The sequence below is a fragment of the Cannabis sativa genome, chromosome 6, assembly GCF_029168945.1.
Source record: "Cannabis sativa cultivar Pink pepper isolate KNU-18-1 chromosome 6, ASM2916894v1, whole genome shotgun sequence".
In the NCBI taxonomy this organism is placed as follows: Eukaryota; Viridiplantae; Streptophyta; class Magnoliopsida; order Rosales; family Cannabaceae; genus Cannabis; species Cannabis sativa.
In genome coordinates this window covers 74,345,667-74,362,867 of record NC_083606.1, presented here as the reverse complement: position 1 = coordinate 74,362,867, position 17,201 = coordinate 74,345,667, and the positions used below count along the sequence as shown (strand labels likewise).

At 28.3% G+C, this 17,201-nt stretch overlaps 3 protein-coding genes across 4 annotated transcripts; all 3 read left to right on the top strand.

Moving 5' to 3' along the window:
• Positions 1-1,703: 1,703 nt before the first annotated feature.
• LOC115695582 (uncharacterized) lies at positions 1,704-3,233 on the top strand. Its single transcript, XM_030622639.2, has 3 exons — positions 1,704-2,411; positions 2,510-2,608; positions 2,715-3,233. Exons 1-3 carry the CDS (start codon positions 1,704-1,706, stop codon positions 3,231-3,233), a joined length of 1,326 nt encoding a protein of 441 aa, XP_030478499.2.
• Positions 3,234-3,746: 513 nt separating this feature from the next.
• LOC115725058 (phenylacetaldehyde reductase) lies at positions 3,747-11,065 on the top strand. 2 transcript variants are annotated; one of them, XM_030654473.2, is made up of 6 exons: positions 3,748-3,908; positions 4,653-4,822; positions 5,483-5,674; positions 7,530-7,695; positions 9,752-9,935; positions 10,692-11,065. In XM_030654473.2, exons 1-6 carry the CDS (start codon positions 3,791-3,793, stop codon positions 10,831-10,833), a joined length of 972 nt encoding a protein of 323 aa, XP_030510333.1. In that variant the 5' UTR covers positions 3,748-3,790; the 3' UTR covers positions 10,834-11,065. The 2 variants fall into 2 exon arrangements, with proteins under 2 accessions (XP_030510334.1, XP_030510333.1); XM_030654474.2 differs by lacking the exon at positions 5,483-5,674 and having other exon boundaries at positions 3,747-3,908.
• Positions 11,066-12,376: 1,311 nt separating this feature from the next.
• Positions 12,377-15,653, top strand: LOC115725057 (malate synthase, glyoxysomal). The gene is made up of 4 exons (XM_030654472.2): positions 12,377-13,047; positions 13,671-13,996; positions 14,176-14,506; positions 14,812-15,653. The coding sequence occupies exons 1-4, from the start codon at positions 12,637-12,639 to the stop codon at positions 15,469-15,471; spliced, it is 1,728 nt and encodes a 575-aa protein (XP_030510332.2). The 5' UTR covers positions 12,377-12,636; the 3' UTR covers positions 15,472-15,653.
• Positions 15,654-17,201: the final 1,548 nt, after the last annotated feature.

The following is a 17,201-nucleotide window of genomic DNA, read 5'->3' as shown; positions in this document are numbered from 1 at the left end:
TTAAAAATAAAAAAAAATTAAAAAACTCAACTAAACACTGAAACAGATAAAAAAATATACGTCAACAATTCTTTTAGAGGACTGTAAACATACCCATACTATATAGTAATACTAAGTTTTAGTGACAAAAGTAGTCTATTTTTTTTTTTTTGTAATTTCCAATAGTATTTTTCAAAATATTATATATATGTTCTGTTTTTTTATATGTTTATTGATTTATTATAATTTCCTATTGTCTTTAAATGATATTTGTTTAATTTTATCTTAAGAAAATGTGGAGTTATTTTTTATATTTATTATTAATAACAATTTGTTATAAAAATGATTAACTTTTTAAATATGTACTAAAAAAGTACTTGGATAATAACAATAAAGTAAGAGAAATGTTGGGGGAAAAAATTAAGGTTCTTGTTCTTAAATTTATAGTTACTGGAGGTTGTTTATTTTCTTTCGCCAGGCCCGCTGATCTTCCCTTACGGCTTAGTCAGAGTTGTGTTTTACTATTGCGATTCGATTTTCATTACTGCAACCAGTCTTGCCTCTATGACATAGTTTTAAGTGTTTCAATCTTGTCTCGGTTATAAGTGTTCAATATTATATGTGTGACATGTTTTTGTTTATTTTGTTTCGTTGTTAGTTCTTTTTTGTTCTTCAATGACTCGTCATAAAATCATTGTTAATGGTTGTGAATAATAAGTTCTCAACGAGTGAAGGGGTTGTTAGTATTGCAATTACGTGCCTTGCACTAGTTGAGTGCTTAAGTTACGATACTGAATGAACCTGCTGCAACATTTCATACTGTTGTGTCTTCTGAGCGGTGGATGAAACTAAATATATGTGTTCTCAAAGTTAACTGTAATGTTACAATCTTTTTCATCTGATTTTACATTAGTTTTATTATTAAACGACTTAAAAATTAGACGGTTAATTATTTGACTCATTTTTCTAATTCTAACTCTGGTCGTGTCTCCAACGAAGAGATGTCTCGATTGGATTGCAGACTATTATTTTAGCTAATTACTATTAATAAAATTGCATAATTTATTCAATAGATAAATAAATAAATAAGAGAAATACTATATAAAGATAGGGTAATTTGTAGCATAAATACTTAAGTTTAACTCTCGGTTGTAAATAAATACCTAAGTTTAATTTTTGATGGTAATAATACTTAAGTTATATTTCTGGAACTCTGTAGGTACCTGACCGTTAAATGTTAAGTCATTATCCACGCGTTATTTTCTTATTGGTATATTTAAACTAATTTGTTTTTTAAAAAAATGACTTGGACCAATCAGGGATTGCCACGTGGCAATTTACTTAACACTTAACAGCCAAGTACCTACAGAAATTCTAAAATTATAACTTAGGTATTACTACCCCAAAAAATTAAACTTAAATATTTATTTATAACTGGGAGTTAAACTTAAGGATTTATACCACAAATTACTATAACTACTAATGTCAAGTATTACTACAAGATATATCATAATTAAGTAGATAAAATTTTACATATTTTAATTTAATAATTATTATAAAAAAACCCTAATTTGGTGAGTAACTTTAGACCTATCTCATGTTGTAATGTGCTATATAAGATTGCTACAAAACTAATATGTTCTAGGCTCAAGAACATCCTTCCGGGTTTAGTTTCTTTAAATCAAGGAGGGTTCATTAAGGGTAGATATATAGCGCATAATATCATGATCTGTCAGGACCTAATTAGGAACTATGGAAGGAAGGGAGCTAAGGCCAATTGTTTGATTAAACTTGATCTACAAAAGGCCTATGACACATTGGATTGGAATTTCCTTGAGGAAATGATGGATGCTTTGCAATTTCCTAGGAAATTTACTGAATTAGTTATGATTTGTGTTAGAACGCCTAAGTTCTCTCTAATGTTCAATGGATCCATGCATGGTTTTTTTGAAACTAAGAGAGGGCTTAGACAGGGAGATCCAATGTCTTTACTGTTATTTGTATCAGGCATGGAATACTTTAGTAGATTAATGAGGAAGGTTGGGAAGAAAAAAGAGTTTGGTTTCCATGAAAGGTGTGCTGATATGGAATTGAATCATTTAAGTTTTGCGGATGATGTCCTAATTTTTTGTAGAGGGGACTTCAAAAGGATCTACTTAATGATGCAAGCTCTCAAATTATTCTCTATCACTTCGGGTTTGGTGCCTAATAATGCTAAATCAGCAGTATATTGTAGTGGAATGAGTGAGAATGAGGTTAGAAGGGTGCTTGACATGTCCGGTTTTACAAAGCAACATGAGCCTTTTAAATACCTTGTAGTGCCCATTTGTGCTAAGAAGATCTCGGCTACTAATTGTAGTAGTCTAGTCCAGAAAATGGTAGCTAGAATTAGGATTTGGAGCTCGAGGCACTTGTCTTTTGCGAGGAGATTGGTATTGATTAAATCAGTTCTTCTCTCCATCCATATATATTGGTGCCAAATTATGTTCCTTCTTAAGCAAATAATTAAGGAGCTCGAAGAAATATGTAGGAGCTTCTTATGGACAGGGAAAAGTTTGATGAATGGAGCAGGGGCTGTAGCTTGGGAAAAGGTGTGTTGCTCAAAGAAAGTGGGGGGTCTATGACTGATGTATATTCCTCACTGGAATGCAACAGCCATGGTGAAACATGTGTGGGCAATTGAGAAAAAGAAGGACAATTTGTGAGTGAAATGGGTTCATAGTGTGTATATTAAGCATCAATCTTGGTGGGAGTACAAAGCTCCTTTGAATGGAAGTTGGTATTGGAGGAAAATGGTTGAGCTTAAAGACAAAATCAAAAACTATGTACAACATAGTGAGTTCTCAGCACATGATTACAAAATTGTGGAGGGCCAAGCTTGGTTTGCTCAAGAGTTCGAAAAGGTGCCATGGAGCAATGAAGTGTGGTCTAGATTGAATCCACCGAAGCATAGTTTTGTACTATGGCTAGCTATGATGAATAGGCTCAAAACCAAGGATCGATTACTCAAGCATGGATCGATTGACATAGACACTTGCCTCCTCTGCAACTCGGCTGCTGAAACAGCAGAGCACCTATTTTTTGGCTGTGTTTTTGCTGCAGAATGTATTGAACAGATCAAGGCCTGGTTTGGTTGGAATACAAGAGAGAGTTCACTTCAAAGCATCATGAGGAGGGTGAGAAAAGCAAGTTGCTCCAGGTTCAAAAAGAGAGTACTGGCTGCTGGTTTAGCAGCCCTTGTATACTTGCCCTAGAAGACCCGAAATGAGCAGCAGTGGGAAGGAAAAAAATCTAGTGTAGCTGAGGTAATCCAAAAAGTAAAGTGGTGTGTTAAGAGTAGAGTAGTGTCTATATGGCCTAAGAAGATTAAACAAAAAGATAGAGATTGGTTTGATTTGTTATAAGTAAATTGTATAGAAAAGTTAAGGCCTACTTTATTAGGTGCTTATAGGTTGTAAAGTTTTGTTTTGTGGTGCAATGAAATTCTGAATTATAAAAAAAAAAAAAATTATGAAAAACAGTTAACCTTTTCTCAATCATGTTGAACATTATTAATACCTAATAATTAATGATCCTAATATATAATAAACCAAATTTTCAAAAGAAAAAAATTTGAGAAATTTATAGCCAACACTATAAACCAACCTTTTAGCAATTCATAATTAACCTAATAATGCACGTTTTTTTTGAACAAACCTAATTGTGCATGTTCGAGCAACTTAGTTACATTAGAATTTTCCTATATATATCATCTCAAAAATATATAACTAATTATAAATACAACAAAATTAAAAGTTATAATTTGGAGAATATGAGTGGAGAAGGAAAGGTAGTGTGTGTAACAGGAGCTTCTGGCTTCATAGCTTCATGGCTAGTCAAGCTCTTGTTACAACGCGGTTACACTGTTAAAGCTTCAGTTCGTGATCTTAGTAAGTTTTTCTTTCTTAATCTCTTTTTGGTTTATTATTAATTCAAGAGAAATGTTATAATTATATGATTCTTAGAAAAATAAAATAAAATAAAATTTTCTTTAATTACTAGACGTCATCATTTTTATATAAAAACCCTAACTAAAAAAATTAATAATTATGTTTACACTTGTAATAAAATTATTATATATTTTGGGGTACAAAAAATTAAAAGAAATGTTTTGGGCTTTTTATTTTTTTAAAAAAATATATATAGGAAAATTTTATGGTGCAGGATCCTTTTCATGCTTTCGACATACAATATGACTACATACAATGTAGTTATTTAAGATATATTTTGTAAATTTTGAAGAAATTTAGAAAAATATTATGTGCTAGAAAATAAGGTTCAAAATGAAACGAGGAATAGAATGTTTGAACTCTGCTTTCTATATTCTATATTGTAAATTATTCTGAATTTTTTAAAATTTTGCAATTTGTCCTAAATAATTATGTCACAGTCATACAAAAAAACTAAAATTAAAACTATATGAATGTTAAAAACACGAAAGGAATGCATTAGTTACAATAATAATTATAATAAAAAAAGTTAGAGTATCCTTTTTTTCGCATCGGTTCTCCTTGAAGATTAATGTTAGCGTTAGTTCAGTAACCGATATTTGTCAACGCATTTCGGTTATGTACCGATGTCAGCCTATACTCATTTCTCTAGTAATATGTTTGTATCTATATGTGTAAACTTAGGTGATGCAAAGAAAACAGAACATTTGATTTCACTTGATGGAGCCAAGGAAAGGCTACAACTATTTAAAGCAAATTTATTAGAAGAAGGTTCATTTGACTCTGTGGTTGATCATTGTGAATGTGTTTTTCATACTGCATCACCTCTTACTTTCACAGTCAATGATCCCCAGGTACTTTTATATATATATATATATATATATATATATTTATGAAAATTTTATATAATAGACTAAATATTGAAAAAAATTACAAAAATAAGTCAAAATATTTTTTTTTACGTTTTAATAATAAACCGTTTTTTGATTATTTTATAATTTAGTTATAGTTGTCATGAGATTGTTTCTTAAATTTGAGTATTTTCGATTATTTTATAATTTATTTATAATTATACTATAGTTGTTATGAGATTGTTTTTCTGTTTTTGATTGTTTTATAATTTATTTATAGTTTTCGTGATGTTGATTTCTCGCTATTTTTTAATTATTTTTTGACTTTTTACTGAGAAAAGTGTTTTTTTGTAATTTTTAAATTTTACAAAGGTAGTTTTGTAATAAAAATTTTTAGTGGTAAAATTGTAAATAAAACATAAGAGAAAAGTATTTTTTAAAAAAATTCTCCATTATATATTATATCACCCTAAATTAAAAGTTAATTAATCGGTATTTTATTTTACCATTTGAAGAAATTAATTATAATTAAAATATTTTTATAAAACAATGTAGCATCTTATCTATTAATCTTGTTAAAGTTTGATGTATATCTTATTAAGTTAATTTTGACCTAATAATAATAATGATGATGATTAATTAATTAATTAATACTAATTTTAGGCAGAATTGATTGAACCAGCATTAAAGGGAACACTTAATGTTTTGAGGTCATGTGCAAAAGTGTCTTCACTTAAGAGAGTGGTTTTAACATCTTCCACATCTTCACTTATCTTTAATGGAACACCACTCACTTCAGATATGGTCATTGATGAGACTTGGTACTCAGATCCACTTTACTGTGAAAATTCCAAAGTAAGTCAATATCTATATATACATATATATAATATATATCTTCATTGATTGATGATTATGGTTCTTTTTGAATTGATTTTAGGGTTTGTATTTTTTCGGATAAGTACTATTTTGAATTTTGTATTTTGTAAAAATTATTAATTGGAGTCTTTGTTTTGTTAAATGAAAAATTGAATTTTATATTTTTCGAAACGGTTCAAAATAGTACCTTAAATTGATTTTTTATCAAAATAAAATTTAGGGTAAATTGCAGCATAAATACCTAATATTTCTGATTTTATACACTTAAATACCTAATGTTTATTTTTTGTGGCAGAAATACTCAATGTTACAATTCTCTTACACCGTTACTACCACTTCCGTTATTAACTCATAAATATAGACACGTGGAGGGCTCAAATACATTACATTTATTTATTTTATTTTAAAATTTATAATATTCTTAATATAAAAAACTAAATATTATTTATTTTTTTAAAAAAAATAAGAGAGATGCAATACTAAATTACCATAGCGGAGTGAATCAGTATAGTATATGGAACATGATTATCGAATTGAAGTGTCAATATCTTGTGAAAATTGTTAATGAGAACACGTTTTTTTTTTAAACAAGTAGCATTTAGTTTCTGATATTAAGAATATTAAGTTTTAAAATAAAATAAAAATAAATGTAATGCATCTGAACCCTTCACGTGTCCATATTTATGAGTTAACGGAAGTGGTAGTAACAGTGTAAGAGAATTGTAACATTGGGTATTTTTGCCCAAAAATAAACATTAGGTATTTAAGTGTATAAAATCGGAAACATTAGGTATTTATGTCGCAATTTGCCCTAAAATTTACTCAATATAAATGCATTATGACAAGATGTAGTTACATTTTATGCATATGTTCGTGCTATAAATTATTTTTAAATTGGTTATATTAAAAAAAATAAAAAATTAAGCTCAAAGTACTAATTTATATTACATTGAACCTTTTGTAAAATACACAGCCTAAAATGATATTAATTCGATTTTTTGGGGGTAAGTTGAAAAATGCCTCTTTTATTAATCAATTAATCAAATTTACCTTTAATTTTATATTTATTTGAAACATATCTCTTTTTATATGTATTGTACCCAAAATACCCTGACATAAGAGATTCACATGGAGAGTATCTTGAAGTGACAGGGGCAAAATTGGTACAATGTTTAAAAAAGAGGTCAAATAGACTTTAAAAAAGAGGGTAAAAATAAAAGAGAACAATATAAAAAGAGTATAGAGTGTAATTTCCTCCATTTTTTGAGACTTTGTACTTTACATGATTACTTTTATCGACTTTGTGTTTTTTAAAAAATTAACTTTTGTGTCATATTTAGTAAAAGCATTAGAAAATAGTTCTTTAAATCCTATTTGGTCAAAATATTTTTTAGTATGACTAGATTTGAGAAACTCTTCCTTGAAGCAAAAGTCAGAGGAGTTTTAAATCTCATTATCTTTTAGTATTAAGAAGATTAGCACACTAACATATAACTATATTTATTATGAAAAGGGTACGATTTGATAGTAATAAAAATTAATGATAAAATATAATAGTAGTCATAATTATTTAACAAAAATCCCATAATAGTCGTAGTTCAAGAAAACATTCAGAGAGTCAGTTTTCTATGTTAGATGGGCCTTAGTGTGGGCTTAGCCCGCCTTAATCTAAGATTGATCTTGAGAATATCTAACATAGGGAAGATTTTTTTCGACCGAAATTTAGAGAGCAGAATATGTATTTATTTATTCTTTATTAAAAAATAATATCCTTCTATCAAAAAAAATTGAAAAATTTAGAATTTATTCATGAATGAGTTTACATTATATGCAGCTTTGGTATATGCTTTCAAAAACCCTAGCTGAGGAAGGTGCTTGGAAATTTGCTAAGGAAAATGGAATTGATTTGGTTTCATTAAATCCTGGATTTGTGATTGGTCCATTCTTACAACCAACTCTCAATTTCACTATGGAAATGATTCTCAATATTATAAATAATGGTACATTACATATATTACATTAATTATTATTTCATTTTATAATCAAATAATATTTTATAAATATACTAGCCTAGATTATATAATAGATCATGTGACAATTAATTTGACTTTTTTTCCCTATTTTTTTATAAAAATAATTAAATATAACTTTTTATTTATCCTTTTAACATATTACAAGAAAAAAAAAATATATTTAATAAGTTTGTTTGTAAATTTTTGGATTAAAAATCTTCTCCCTACTCAAATTTTTGCTATTTTAATTTTTTATATATATATATTTTAATACTAGATTGAAGTTACGTGCATTGCACGTATATTTAGTTTATTTTTATAACATATTATATTTTTTATTTGTTTTAGATTTGCTCATTCTAATTTTGATGTAATTATATTCAAACGTCTTTCCCTTTGTATAAGGGACACTACTTTTGTAACTAAAGCAAATAAAAAATATCTAATCATAAAATAGAAAATTAAAAAAGTAAAGAGAGTGTAGGGTCATTTTTACCAAAAATGATAATAGAGGAGTTTTGAATTCATTAGCAATATAAAATACATTCAACTCGTTAGGGGATAATTATATCAAAACTTGCAAAGTATATAACTAAAATATAATAGAAAATCAACCAAACTAATGAAAACTAAACATGGTGATTGAGAAATGGTAATTATTGCATTAAGAATTAATAATACACTTACCTTAAAACTAAACATGGTGATTGAGCTATATAAAGAATTTAGATGAACAATAAATACACATAAAATTATGAAAGACTTTTTTTTTTTTTTTTTTTTTGAAAACCTGAATTTTACTACAAAAGAACAAAAGTACAAAAGGTTCAAGCTAAAATAGAAGGTAGAGAACCATTCCATATAAGCTCATTGTTTAACCCCTAAACTTATGGAAGACTTATTATGAAGAAAAACATGACAAGTTGTTGACTTATATAACAGCCAAATTAATGAAAACTAAATATGGTAATTAAGAAATGGTAAATTTTTTTTGTAGTGCTATAAGATACCCCAATATCGTTGTAGTGCTAGAAGAACTAAAGCACTAAATTCATTACTTTTCATTATTGTAGTGATTTGTGAATTTTCGAGGTCAGCATGATTTAATCTGCACTGCAATAGAATAAATCATTAGGCAATCGTCTATTATTGATAATTATACCACTAAGAAAATAAAAGATTGCTTCCACAAAATTTCTCCAACCAAATAATAGAGAAAAAAAAAAGTTTTATCCAATAACTCAGGAACAATAAATAAAACTACTGGTACGAAAGATTACATCTTAAAATTACCCCCAAATATAATAAATCAATGCAAACAATGCTAAAGAAGTAGCCAAAATTTTCTTTGAGTCATTTTATCAAATATATGGTATGCATAATTATAGATAAACTGTCTGATCAATGCATACTATCTAAATTACTCAATGCATGCATAATTATACAAATATTCTCCCAAAAGAAAAGGTTAAACACAGAAAATTTCTAGAAAGCAAACCATGATATTACACCAGTAAATACATAGTTAAATCAATTAAATCAATTAGGTTCATTGTAATTACCAGCTAATGTATATTGATCCGGTAAACCTGCTAGAATCTGTCAAATATCAAAAAATTAAATTGTATAACATTGTTTTAGGGCTCTTACATGTAGTGAAACAAATCAAGTAAAACTAAACCTTGTGAATGGTGTAATAAGGAGCCCAGACAGGTTTTATGGCCTCAAAACGATCAAATAGCTCAGATGGAAAAGCAAAAAGATATCCATTCCCTAATTTCTCCTGACATTCAGATAGATAGGACACTACAACAGACATTTGCGCTCTTTTATATAAATTTAGCCTATTTTATATAAATTTTTACATTTGCGCTCTTTTTCAATATATTTTTTTTTTTTTACATTTATATATTTTTGTGTACATTTTATTACATTTATGTTTCTTTAAATACATTAATTTCTTTTAATTTTCGCTCTCAGTGAACAAAATTTCTGATTTCTCTATTGCATATCGATATATAAAAATATATTTTTTTTTTTGCAGAAGAAAATTTTCCAAATATGATGTATGATTTTAGTGATGTTAGAGATATTGCAATGGCACATATTCTTGCATTTGAGAAGAACTCAGCTAATGGAAGATATTGTCTTGTTGCAAATTATATGCACATTTCTCATACTCTACAAATTATACAACAACTCTATCCCACACTCACCATTCCTAACAAGTAAGTTAGTTATTAATTATTTTCATATTTTTCCATGCAACATATACATTACAATTAAATGTAAGTACCGTCGAATACTATCTATTTCTCCATTAGTGATATTATCTATTTTGAGCCTAAGCCCTCACAAATTTATTTTTGAGAACTTTCTCAAAAGACCTCATTCTAATGGAGATAATGTCAGTCCTTATATATCAAAGACTCATATCATTTCTAACCAAATGTAGAATTTTTATTATACACTCAACATATGTATATAAATAATTTTATATTACATCTCCATGTCGGGTATGCAAAAAATGCTCAATGGTACGTAGCTAGGGTTCAGATTATTTTTATTTTTTGATCCCAGAATTTGAACTAATCCACATCACAAAACCCTATTATATGGGATATAAAGTTTAGCAATATTTCTAATATTTTATTCTTTTTTATTATTATTATATGATGGTGTTTAGTGTAGTTGTAGCAGTCGCTCAGCAAAAATTTTAATAAATTTTAAATAATTTATAGTACTTAAATTAGGGTGTGAACAATTTTTTTTTACTCGTATGAAAAAATTAGAGACGAGAACAACATATAGTTTGAACACAATAAATTAATAATTATAATATAGATATTGTCATAGAAAAGAAAATTAATTAGGGTACTTCACATAGATTGTACCCTAATATAAAAACATTTTTTTTTTGTGTATAAGTATGTTATATTTTCATTTTTTTTATTGATTATTAATTTGTGGTTTGTATGGTATAGATGTGAATCATATCCTCTTGTGGAAGGACCCAAAACATCAAAGGTGAAAGCACTAAGTTTGGGAGTTAAATTCACACCATTAGAGGTCACTCTAAGGGACACTATTCAAAGCTTTATTGAAAAGGGTTACCTCAAAATTTGATGATAAACAAACAACTGCAATAAATTAGTCTTATATATATATATATATTTATATCTTTTGATACTTAAAATATTGCATGGTTAATTTGATTGAATAAATTGTTTTTAATATTGTAAGAATTATGATTATCTAATCTTATGATTGGATTTTTTTTTTTTTATATATGAATGTTACTTCATAAATGAGTATTTTTCAATAAAATAACCAATTTTAATGAAGCAATATTTTATTATGAACATTGTTATTAAATATCAGTGGTGCTTAGTACATTCTCGACATATCACGTTGTAATTTGTTAACATTAATACTTCTTAAAAATTATTATATTAAATTATATGAGACCTAATACTTAGTTAAACCAATATCGATATTGACACGTAAAAAAGTGCTAGACACTACTAAGTATCCTTCAATATTTCTCTTTTATTATAATGTTTTATTTTCTTCAATTTATTGCTGACATTTATCTATTTAGATGTTTGAGATAATATTACCTATTTAATAGGGTAGAAAAATAAAAACTTACAAGTCAATCGCAATATTAAGTAAGAACATAAAGAAGATGAGTAGAAATTCTATCTCACAATTTTTAACTATAGACTAGAGGAGATAAATAACCAAAAATTTTAATTAATTTTGAAAATAAAAATCTTAATTAATTTTTATTAATTATTTACGGTGAAAGAAAGCAAAAGTGGCACGTGTGAAGGACACGTGTAGAAATGGAGGAATAGTATGAAAGTGTCATCATCATCATCATCTTCTTCTTTTAATTATCCCAAAACAAAAGGTGTACTCTGCAACTCCCGAGGCAAGCTTAGCTAGCTAGGCACAACTATCAATAATTTTAAAACGCATCCCATATTTTCCTCTACCTTATCCTACATCCTAATATTCTATAAAACAATACTGAATTTTGTAATGTACCGTAGCTGTCAAATGAGGCAATTATTTAATTTGACGATTAAGATTGATCTAGGAGTAATTAGGATTAAAAAGTAAAAAAGTATCCTGGCACTCATTTAATGTACCCTGAGACCTATCTAATGTACTACGGAATACATTCCGTGAAAATACATTACAGAACAAAATCGTATCCCTAAAAATATAATATTGAAAGAGTATTAATATATCTTCTAACATTTTGAATGATAAATGTTAACAAATATTTATAGTGTTTAATACTTTTATAGGGATACGATTTTATTCCGTTAGTATACTTTAGGGGATATATTCTATGATGTACGGCAGCCGCTAGATTGAGTAGTTATTTGATCTGAGAGCTGTGGTTGATCTAGAGCTAATTAAGGTTAAAAAATAGTAACGTATCCTGTGACACATTATTACGTACCCTAAGACCCATAAATAAATTCACACACATTATTACATACCCTGAAATCCACCTACCATACAACAAAATACATTTCGTGTTTTGCATGTCTAAGCACAAAATCGGCTCCCTACTTTTATAAACTATAATATTACTATTTTTAAACCCTAAAAAACAAATTTTTAATCTCAACTCAATATTAAAATCTCACTTATTTTACTTTAATAAATATTATAAAAAATTACTAACACTTTTCTAATACTCACTTCAGTTCTCATACATAATATACATACGTCACAATCGATAATGCTTACGCACATAAATCCACATATGCACCGTTTGCCTCTATAAATTATATATCATCCCCATAACGATAACTCTTTCATCACTATATAATATATAATATATACACTTATAAATACCAAATGTTCCATACATTATAATTAACAAAAGAAAAAAATTATTTATATGCTATGAACGGTGTAGGAACAGGATCATATTACACCGGCGCCACCGCGGTGCCGGTGGCAAAACCATTTCTAATGGCGGGATATGACGCGCCCGAGGGGGTGGAGATTCGGGGCCGTTATGACGGAGAATTTGCTAAGATTCTAACAAGAGATGCTCTTAATTTTGTGGCACAGCTACAGAGGGAGTTTAAGCAGCGTGTGAGGTACGCGCTTGAGTGTAGAAAAGAGGCCAAGAAGAGGTATAATGACGGATCTGCCCCCGGGTTTGATCCCGCCACTAAGAATATTAGGGAGGGTGATTGGGTTTGCGCGGCGGTGCCGCCAGCTGTGGCGGATCGGAAGGTGGAGATCACTGGTCCGGTGGAGAGAAAGATGGTTATTAATGCACTTAATTCTGGTGCTAAAGTCTTCATGGTATTTTTCTAATTTATATAATAATATAGTAATTATATTTTTTTTCCAAAATTGAAATAATTTTTTTTAAAAAAAATAACTTTATACTTTCTGACAACAAAATAATCATTTTGATCATCAAACGTGATTATTTTGTTAATAGTCAATGAATTATGGTTTTCTTTATAAAAAAAATGATTATTTTACTAATAATTTTTTAAAAACAGAACAACTTGTAATAAAACAGAGTATATTTGCTGATTCAAACTGTATATATATAAATTTTGTTCGAAAAAAATTATAGATATCATTTATGTAAAATAAAATTATATAAAGTGTTATTATCTAATCTATTATTATTATTAATATTTTTTTCCATTTGGAAAAAATACTCTTATTTGTTTATTTTTAGTTAAAACATGGAGATAATAATATATAATTACTGATAATATAAATTTGTTGAGAGAGCATAATATATATAATATACAATATAAAATCACACAATTTTTTATTTAATTGCTAGTGTAATTCTTTATTCATTTTTTTGTGTTTTTATTAATGTTACAGCTATATGATTAATTATATCTAGTTTAACATGAAATTTATTTATAGGATAATTTAACTATTTTTTTTTTTAATTATAGGCTGATTTTGAAGATGCACTTTCACCAAGCTGGGAAAATCTAATGAATGGTCATATTAATCTAAAAGATGCTGTTAATGGTACCATAAGTTTTCATGACAAAGCAAGAAACAGAGTTTACAAACTCAATGACCAAATTGCCAAGCTTTTTGTTAGGCCAAGAGGTTGGCATTTACCCGAATCTCACATCTTCATAGACGGTGAGCCGGCCACCGCTTGTCTTGTCGATTTCGGTCTTTACTTTTTCCATAATTATGCCCCTTTTCGCCGGGGCCAAGGGGCGGGGTTCGGCCCCTTTTTCTATCTCCCCAAAATGGAGCACTCAAGGTACTAAAATACAAAACCGAGTTTAGGGTTTTTTTAAGGTTAAAATAATTAAGGTAATAAATGTTACAACCAAAAAGTTTATTATTTATTCTAAGGGCATGCTTAGACAATCTATGTGCATCAATATTGAGATAAGTTTTGAGATGTTTGTGTTATAATTGTTTGTTTTGTTTTGGCAGAGAGGCGAAAATATGGAATTGTGTGTTTGAGAAGGCGGAGAAAATGGTGGGGATCGAAAGAGGGAGTATTAGAGCAACTGTTTTGATTGAGACACTTCCAGCTGCTTTTCAAATGGATGAGATACTCTATGAGTTGAGGGATCACTCTGTTGGGTTGAATTGTGGAAGATGGGATTATATTTTTAGTTATGTTAAAACCTTTCAAGGTCATCCCGATCGCCTTTTGCCCGATCGGTTTTTGGTTGGTATGGGTCAACATTTCATGAAGAGCTACTCTGATCGCCTCATTTGGACTTGCCATAGGCGCGGTGTCCACGCCATGGGCGGTATGGTATGTGAAAAGTACTAATTTTTTGTTTTTATTTTTTATTTTTAAATTGAGTAATTAATGAAAATTATTCCTAAATATTTTTTTAATATATATTAAAAAAAAACTCCAAAATGCATTTTAGGTATAGTTTTTGTTGTAACTAGAAATTTTTGAACTAAAAATTAATTGAAAATAGATTTTTCTTTTTAAAAAAATATGTGTCACATTTTAAAATAATTAAGCAAAATTTAGATTGTGTTTATTGTGGAATAATAAAAATAAATAATTTATTTTACAAAATGTATCTTTTTTTTTTGGTAAAATAGGCAGCTCAAATTCCAATAAAAGATGACAAAGAAGCCAATGAGGCAGCCCTTGATTTGGTAAAGAAAGACAAGTTAAGAGAAGTGAGAGCAGGGCATGACGGGACATGGGCAGCACACCCGGGACTAATCCCGGCTTGTATGGAGGTTTTCAACAACACAATGGGCAATTCTCCAAACCAAATCAAGACCGCAAAGCGTGAAGAGGCTGCAAATCTAACCGAAGAAGACCTCTTGCAGAGGCCAAGAGGAGTTAGAACCATGGAAGGTTTAAGACTCAACACTAGGGTTGGAATCCAATACCTAGCAGCATGGCTAACTGGCTCGGGCTCAGTGCCTCTCTATAACCTAATGGAAGATGCTGCAACCGCCGAGATTAGTAGGGTTCAGAACTGGCAATGGCTCAAGTATGGAGCCGAGTTGAATGGAGATGGGCTCGGTGTTAGGGTTAATAAGGAGTTGTTTGGTAGAGTTGTGGAAGAAGAGATGGCTCGAATCGAAAAAGAAGTTGGGAAAGAGAAGTACAAGAAGGGAATGTATAAAGAGGCTTCTAAGATCTTCACTAGGCAATGCACTACCTCAACACTTGATGATTTTCTCACTCTTGATGCCTATAACAATATTGTTGTTCATCACCCTAAGTTGACACAATCTAGGCTTTGAATTTTCCTTTTCCACTTTTATATTATTATTGTCGTTTTTAAGTTCTCAGTGTCGTTTTTTTGCAAATAATGAAGTATGTGATGATATCATGAACTTCTATTTTAAGAACTAATAATGAGAAATGTTTGGTGTATTATTATTGGCTTAATTAGGCTTTGAATGAATTACAAACTTTCTTATTTTATGATTTTGTTTATATTCCCTTTTAGTTTTAGTTTGTTAAAATCTAGAAATAATTATACATGACAATTATGATGTTATATTAAGAAATTATATGAAGCAAAAACTATTTAATTGAAAAAAAATATAGATTTATTGAAAATAAGAATAGCTTTCCTTTTTTAATAAAGAATAATAATATAAGTAGAATGTATTTATTTGATTCCTTTGAAAATACTAAATTAATGAGATGTTTACTAATAACTAATAAAATTAATAATAATAAAATTTTAAGATAAGAGAATTATTAATTTTAAATATGTTTGACTATAGAATTCTGATATGATTCAATAAATTAAGGGAAACTTACAAAAATATTAAAATTTGGATTAACTTTTATAAAAATACTGTCACATGGAAATCTTTTCAAAAATACTGTATTTTTATAAAATATCAGTAAAACACAAAGCAGAACAACTCAAAACAACCGTAGAACACTAGTAAAACACTAATAGAACATCAATGAAAATTTAACACATTATACTGCAGTATGAAACTTATAAAAAAACACAGTAAAAAAATAAAAAAATACAGCATGGCAGTATTTTTATAAAAAAATGGCAAAAGTTAATATACCATGTAAATTTCCCTAAATTAATGATATGTTTACTAATAAGTAATAAAATTAATAGTAAAATGGTTATTCTCTTATATTTATTTATTTACTTTATTAAAGTTAAAAAAAATTGATTAAATAAGGGATAATAAAAAAAGAACACTTCCCTCGCTAAATTTTTAAAGAATATTATTAAAGGTAATGTTTTTTATTTATTTATTAATATTAAATATATAATAACAATTTTATCTTTTAAAAAGATAATTTAGTCAATTTAAGCATTGTAATTACGTTTCGTGATAAAGTAAACAATATAAACTATTATTATTATTATTAAAGGAGGATTGTTACATTGCGAGAAGAATGAAGCATAATTAGCATAATCGCTTGTAGATAAAATTAAAAGAGCAGTTATGAGAAGTTATTTGTGATTATCTCATGTGTGTAAATGTAAAACGTGAGGATTGTCTACGTTTCACGAACGGTTATAAGTGATAAGATCTCAAGGGAATATTTGTCATCTTAGACTCCTAAAAATAGGGACAGTACCCAGGCAATAAAGGACGACCAATTTGAGAGAGAAAGAGAAATATACATGTCATTCATTCTATAATCAATTTATTGTATTCTATATACAATTTATCAATTCTTAAATAAGATGGACTCGTGGAATATCAAAAAATAACCTAAAAACCACGTTAAAAATTCTCTTGTCATTTATTACTATTATTATCATCATCATCATTATTTATTTAGATCCCTGAGTATATTAATTACATAAAAGGCTTATTTATTAGTTAATGAAAATCTACATTAATAGTTTGGTGCATTCAATGAGAGCTTTGTAAGAAAAAACTCAGATAATACCCTCCTTGATAAAAAATCTAAACCATCCATGGCAGCTGATACTCCTCGAAACGAAGAGAATCAGCTAGGAGAGACAACTCAACGTCTT